Source organism: Agelaius tricolor, unplaced genomic scaffold (genome assembly GCF_023055355.1).
Source record: "Agelaius tricolor isolate 1412-34295 unplaced genomic scaffold, bAgeTri1.0.p SCAF_51, whole genome shotgun sequence".
Taxonomy (NCBI): domain Eukaryota; kingdom Metazoa; phylum Chordata; class Aves; order Passeriformes; family Icteridae; genus Agelaius; species Agelaius tricolor.
The window spans coordinates 491,964-499,414 of record NW_027269311.1 but is presented as its reverse complement, the minus strand read 5'-3'; the positions used below and the strand labels follow the sequence as shown (position 1 = coordinate 499,414).

Sequence of the window (7,451 nt, the reverse complement as noted above, 5' to 3'; positions counted from 1 at the left end):
TGGAAGTTTTGCCAGTGATCATAGATCACAGGGCTCATTGTGTAGAGATGGTGCCCACTGTGAAAGCCAATGCCAGTGTTGTGAGTAAAACACTTCTAGAATCAATCATTACCCAATATGGGATGGCAAACACGATTGATTCAGACTGGGGAACTCATTTCACATCAGAGATATTTCAGAGAGTCTTTCAGGCCCTGGGAGTAAAATGGGAATTACACACTCCATGGCATCCACAGAGTTCCAGTCGGGTTGAGAAAATGAATCAAACTCCTAAAAGAGCTCCAGTTAAGCTAATGATTGAAACCCAAATGTCATGGATAAAATGTCTCCCTTTGGCCTTATTAAGAATGAGAACCCAACCCCAGTCAGATCTGGGGGTCCCACCCTATGAAATGATGTTTGGGTTTCCCTTCCTGACCTCACCCCAGAAGGCTGCCACCTATGAGGAAGGGGAAGCCAATGCCAAGAAATAAGTGATGTCTATAGCACAAACCTTAGAAGAGCTAAGAAATAAAGGGGCAATTCCTCAAACTACCACCCTGGATTTCAGAATCCATAATATTAATCCTGGGGATTGGGTGATGATTAAGCCATGGAGAGATCAGCCTCTAACTCCCCAGTGGGAAGGTCCCTTTCAGGCACTGCTCACCACTGAATCGGCCGTGCGAGCTGCAGAGCGGGGATGGACTCATGGCAACAGAGTCAAAGGCCCAGGAGAAGAACCCAAAGAGTGGACTGTAACATCCAGGCTGGGTGAAACAAGATTGACTCTCAAGCAGAGACTGAAAGACAACCAGGAAAACACCAAGATGCCCAAAAAGTAGAGTCAAGCTTCCACCAGCCAGCTCGAGAACTGTCTTCCTGTTTTCATGGGTGAGAATTACCAGCAGCTGTTGAGGGGAAGTACACAAGGGACTGTAAAAGGCAATGGGACAGCTTCTTTAAGAAAATAAGACAAAGGAAGGAGGGCAAGGCCGGGTTGGCCCCTTTGTTTGCTACCAAGAAGGCTCCATAGCCCTGCTGTGAGTAGCAACCCCGTAGGCATGGTAAGGTAGGGACAAAAGGCCATTCCAGACCTCTGTAATTCCTCAGTTGTCTTTTTATTCAACAGGGACTGGAGGGCAGGACCGAGTTGTCCTCTGTACTCACCCCTAAGATGCACCAACTATGGGCAGCAGCCACATAGGCACGGTAGATGGGAGTCAGAGCCATACTGGACCTCTGGGATGCCCTTTTGTCCATTCCAAATAAGTGTGTCTAAGGAAAACCTGAGACTTTTTTTCTCCTGTTCCCACTGCCCTTGCCCACATCAACAGATGCTGGTATGACTCATACAAGAGACAGAAATTTTTTCTCTTAATTGTTCAAGCAAAATGACATAGAAAATGAAAAAGGGGTTTGTTATAGATGAGTAATTCTATGGTTGACTCTCACAATTAAGGGGTGAATGTTAAATATATGTTAGGAGAAGTTTGTAGATGTACAGTTATCCTTCCCCTCCCCCTTGCATTGCTATCACAGGATGGCCTCAGTAGTTGGGGCATTTGGGAGGGTTGGCTTGTTCCTATGGCAGCACCTGACCTCCAATCAAGGTGTGAGACAGTGATCTCCACCACTGGACAGAGAAGAAGGAGTCGATTGACAAGACTTTGGGAGGGGCTGGAGGTATAAAAGACAGAGCATCCATTTTGTAGATGAGCACACAGTGACTGAATTCTTTGCTCCTGGCACTGTATCCTTTTCTTGATTCAGTCTTCTGTTGTATTTTGATTAGGTCTTAATAAAGCATTTAAATTTTTGAAAGTAAAAATAATTTCTCACACGGGGTTGGGGAATGTGGGGCAAGGTTGTCCACACTGGGTCAACTCCAAGGTACAATTTCACTGACCTGCCAGACCTCCTTAGGAGAGACCCTGGATCAATATCAAGCACTAAATGCTGCAATAAGTTCTTCCTTAAGAGAGCAATAATAAATACACTCTTTAAAATTGGTTTACATATTTCTTAGAAGCTCGTTGAAATATTTCTCCCTAACTATAAAAGGAAATCTTCCTGCTGAAGTGGCCTAGACAAGAGGAAAGTCAAGGCAGAGCCATGGTTTGTCAGGACTTGCTTGATCCTAATGAGCCCCGTGGTGCATTTGGAGCTGAGTCTGGAACCTCAGGGCCTGAGAGGAGATTGCAAAAAAACTTTCCAGGAGTCAAAGTCAAAAGAAAACCCCAAAGTGTCTCAAGGCATGAGTGGGCCCCACTGAGGTCCATCTCCAACAAAGGCTCCTCATGGACTCCTTGGAGGAGAGAATTGGAGGCCAGAATTGGACAAAACACCTCTCAGAGATTCAGAGTGGAAAGGAACATCCAAAGTACCTTAAAAACCTTGAGTATCTCAAGGCATTAATGAGCCCCACTGAGTGTCAGTACAAAGCTCTCAAGGGACTCATTAAGCAAATGACTGGGGCCATGATTGCACACCTCTCACAGAGTCTGTATCAAAAATGAAACACCAAGTACCTTAAAATAATTGAGTACCTTGAAGCATTAATGACCCCACTGAGTCTCCTTACTGACAAAGCCTCCCCAGGGACTAATTACAGCAGATAATTGGAGGGTGTGACTGCACAATCTTTCTCATAGCATCTGTATCAAAGGGAAACACCAAGTAGCTTAAATAACTGAAGTACCCTGAAGTATTAATGAGCCCCACTGAGTGTTGTTACTGACAAAGCCTCTCCAGGGACTAATTACAGCAGATAATTGGAGGCCAGGATTGCACAAACCTCTCAGAGACTTCAAGGCAAAAGCCAAAGCCAAAGTCCTTTGAAAAAGCTGCAGTCCCTGCAGGGAGCATGAAGGACCCCCCAGGGCCATTGCTGAGCAAGGCTCCCCAGGGACTCCTTGCAGCAGATCCTTGAGGCCACTGGGATGTGGGCTAGGGGGGGATGCTGAGGGCAGCACAAGGGGCTGACAGTGCCCAGCCTGGCTGGGGCTGGGCCAGGAGGCCCCAGGGCCTCAGGACAAGGTGTCTCCTCCCAGCCCTTGGTGGCACAGACCCTGCAGTGGCCCAGGGCACCAAGACTTGGCTTCTCTTTGTCCCCACCTGTCATCACTGCCTGCAGTTCTCTGCTCTGCCTGGGCCTGGGGACACTTGCTCAGTCGTATCCCTCTCTGGGACCCATTAAAAGTGCAAGAAAGTTTGGAGCTGGATTCTGCCTTGGAGTTCTGGAGAGGTTTCTTCAGCTCCCTCTCAGGGACTGATGTTCAGGGCCTGAGCACAAAGCCCCAGAGGCTGATTAAAGTCCTTGTGCTGTGTCTGTGCTGCTGAGCTGGGCTGGGCTCCTGGCCCAGAGGCAGCTCCTGGTCACCAAGAAGAGCTTCAAAAGCACATTTCTCTTGATGAGCAGCTCTTGTGCCAGCCCAGCAGGGCTGGGGCACTGCCTGCAGCCAGCCCGGGCACAGCCCAGAGGCACAGAGAGCTTCAATCAGTCAGGGCTGGGAAGGGGCTGAGAAGTGCCTGGGGCACAATCACTGCCAGCCCTTGGCACAGGAACCTCTGGCTGCAGGACAATGCAGCTGCAGCTCCTGGAGCCATCTCCTGCAGCTGGAACATCCCAATGCCTGCAGAGCCTGTGAGTACATTCTCTGCTTGTCTCTTGTGCAGAGCAGCCAGGGGTGCCCAGGGCTGTCCTGCAGAGCAGGGTCCTGCAGCCCAGGGCGCTGTGCTGGGGCAGGGACTCTGCTGCCTGCCAGGGACAGCTCTCAGCCAGCCCTGGCAGCTGCTCCCAGCGCTGGGGGACAAGATCTGGGTGGCAGGAGACAGCTGGTGAGGCTTGGGAGTGTTCTCCTTGTGTGGCGAGGATGTTGCATTGTTCAGAATTGCTCCTGCATGATATTTAACTGCAGAACATTTCCAAGTAGATTATACAGGGAGCACAGTGAAGAAGGGGCTGCTTAAAAGAGGAATTCCTGCTTTTTTAATCTACTGCTCTCAGTTGCCTGGATGGGAAATTGCTCATAGATATACATCTCTCAATTCAGACTGGGAAAAATAAAAAAAAATATTCTCTCAGATATGAATAAACCAGGTAATTAAGGAAATCAGCACAGGGGCCCTTAGCAGCAGCATCACTGCTGCTTTTCCAGCCTCCTCAGGGTTGCTCTGATGTTGCCATCAGAGCCTGCAGAGCCAGAGCTGCCCCTGGGCAGTGCCTGAGCTGGGAGGGCCCTGCAGGGCAGAGCTGAGCCCCCAGGGCTGGGCTGGGCTCTGGCAGCACTGGCAGGGCCCAGCCCTGGGCACAGGGAAGCAGCTGCTGGCAGGGACAGCTCCAGGCAGCAGAGCCCTGGGCAGGCAGTGGGGGGAAAGTGCCCCCAGCCTGTGCTGGGATATTTCAAGTCCTCTCCAAACCCAACTATTCCATGATTACTTTTCTTACAGATCCCCATGCCAAGGCACAGCAAATGTCCAACAGCAGCTGCATCAGGCACTTCCTGCTGCTGGCACTGGCAGACACGCGGCAGCTGCAGCTCCTGCACTTCTGCCTCTTGCTGGGCATCTCCCTGGCTGCCCTCCTGGGCAACGGCCTCAGCATCAGCGCCGTAGCCTGCGGCCACCACCTGCACACGCCCATGTTCTTCTTCCTGCTCAACCTGGCCCTCGCTGACCTGGGCTCCATCTGCACCACTGTCCCCAAAGCCATGCACAATTCCCTCTGGGACACCAGCAACATCTCCTACACTGGATGTGCTGCTCAAGTCTTTTTCTTTGCTTTCTGCGCTACATCAGAGTTTTCCCTCCTGACCGTGATGTGCTACGACCGCTACGTGTCCATCTGCAAACCCCTGCACTACGGGACCCTCCTGGGCAGCAGAGCTTGTGCCCACATGGCAGCAGCTGCCTGGGCCAGTGCCTTTCTCAATGCTCTCATGCACACGGCCAATACATTTTCCCTGCCCTTGTGCCATGGCAATGCCCTGGGCCAGTTCTTCTGTGAAATCCCACAAATCCTCAAACTCTCCTGCTCCAAGTCCTATCTCAGGGAACTGGGACTTCTTGCTGTTAGTGGCTGTTTAGGACTCGGTTGTTTTGTGTTCATTGTTTTCTCTTATGTGCAGATTTTCAGGGCTGTGCTGAGGATCCCCTCTGAGCAGGGACGGCACAAAGCCTTTTCCACCTGCCTCCCTCACCTGGCCGTGCTCTCCCTGTTCCTCAGCAGTGGCACATTTTCCTACCTGAAGCCCCCCTCCATCTCGTCCCCATCCCTGGATCTGTCCCTGTCAGTTCTGTACTCAGTGGTGCCTCCAGCCCTAAACCCCCTCATCTACAGCCTGAGGAACCAGGAGCTCAAGGCTGCAGTGTGGAGACTGATGACTGGATGCTTTCAGAAATAATAAACTCCTGGCCAATTTCTGCAAATCACTTGTAATAAAAGTCATCTTAGATAGTACATATTGGTTTAATTTTGGAAGTTCTTTCTCTTTTTATTTTAGGTTTTTAATCTTTTCCACAAATAAATCTCATTTATTATACCATTTTTCATTTTGTTTCTCTCCACCTTCCCTGTCACCACAGACTGTATCAATGAGGGGTTGTGCTCTTGGTGTATTTAGAGGAACTAAAGGATCTCCCAGCAGAGTTTTCTGCAGAGATGCCCTTGTGTTGCCTTCTCTGGAGCTGCAGCAGCAATGTCTGTGTGCAGAGCTGGGGCAGATCAGTGCTGGCCCAGCAGCTGTGCCCAGCAGCAGCAGCAGCAGCAGCACTTGGTGTTGCCAGTGCTGCTGCCGTGGCCCTGCCCCGCTGCCCTGGTGGCCCTGGTGTTGCTGCAGGGCCTGAGTGCTCTCGGGGCCGGGCACAGCCCTGGGGGTGGCAGTGCCGGGGCTGCAGCAGGGACAGGCCATGTAATATAAATCACCTTTGATGATTCCTTTGGGTTTGGTTGTGGGTTTGTTCTTTTTTTCCCCATGTTTGATTTATTTAATATTGTCCACAAAGAAAAGCCATTGGTTTTGCCAGTTCTCATTTTCTTTCTCTCCATCTTCCCTGTGGCCACAGATTGTGTTGGTGAGGGGCTGCACTCCGTGTGGCTTCAAAGGAACTAAAGGATCTCCCAGCAGAGTTTTTTCCAGAGATGCCCTTGTGTTCCCTTCTCTGGAGCTGCAGCAGCAATGTCTGTGTGCAGATCTGTGTGCCAGATCAGTGCTGGCACAGCAGCTCTGCTCCTGCTGGCCACACCATTCCTGATCCAGGCCAGGAGCCATTGGCCTTCTTGCCCACCTGGGCACACTGCTGCCTCATGTCCAGCCTGCTGTCCATCAGTCCCTGCAGGTCCCTTTCTGCCTGGCTGCTGTCCTGGAACTCTGTCTCCATCCTGTAGCACTGGGGCCAAATATCAGGGCCTGGCCCTTGGATTTTTTAAACCTCACCTTGTTGGATTCATCCCCTGGATCCAGTCTGTCCAAGTCACTGTGCAGAGCCCTCCAACCCTCCAGCAGATCAACACTCACATCCAGCTTGGTGGCATTTGCGAAGATGTCCTTGGTTCTTTGGGGCCCCTCAGTGTCACAATGTTCTCGTTGGTGCTGCAGTTTCCCAGTGGTCCCCTTGGTTCCATGGGCCCCAGGGTGTCACAATGGCCCCATGGTCACATGAGGTCCCACACTGTCACCATGGTCTCTGGGGTTCCACAAGTCCCCTCAGTGTCACAATGGACTCCTTGTTTCCACCAGGCCACACAGTGTCACAACGTTCTCCCAGATCCCTTGAGGCCCCATTGTGTCACAGTGGCCCCTTGGTTACACAGGATCCCGCAGTGTCACAATGTCCCCTTGGTGCCATGAGGCCCAGCAGTGTCAGAACGGCCCCTTGGTTCCACTGGGCCCTGCAGTCCCCCAATGGTCTCCTTGGTTTTTCAGTGTCAAAATGGGGAAACCCCTTGGTTCCACGAGGCCCTGCAGTGTCACAATGGCCTCTGTGGTTCCACAAGGACCCAGAGTGTCACGGGGCACTCCCTGGTTCCATTTGGCCCCAGAGCTGTGAAATACAAAACTGTGTTGCACATAGCTCAGGGAAGAGCGAGATTGTTAATAAATTATGTCCTTTTCAACTATGATCTGTTTGCCATGACGTGAAACTTTCTGTGCCTCTGAGTCTCACCAGTTCCTGACCCCCAAAGGACACAAACCTGATGAGTTGTGGTTCCCGCTCCAGTGGTGGCACTTGGACCTCCCTCCATCCCCAGAGCAGAGCTCCCTTGTCCCAGAGAGCGCCTGGCAATGCAGGGATGAAGGAAACAGGACAGGCTGTGGGGATCAGAGGCAGGGCATGGCCAGGGATTTGGGGGGGTTGTGAGCCCAGGGCAGGACCTGGTCCTTGGCCTTGGTGAACCTCACCCCATTTTCCTGGGCCCTTGGCTCCAGCCTGTCCAGATCCCTCTGCAGAGCTTCCTGCCCTCCAGCATA

The 7,451-nt window shown here is 51.7% G+C and overlaps 1 protein-coding gene across 1 annotated transcript; it reads left to right on the top strand.

Moving 5' to 3' along the window:
* Window positions 1-4,454: 4,454 nt before the first annotated feature.
* On the top strand, window positions 4,455-5,384 carry LOC139604465 (olfactory receptor 14J1-like). Its single transcript, XM_071455618.1, has one exon. It carries the CDS (start codon window positions 4,455-4,457, stop codon window positions 5,382-5,384), a length of 930 nt encoding a protein of 309 aa, XP_071311719.1.
* Window positions 5,385-7,451: the final 2,067 nt, after the last annotated feature.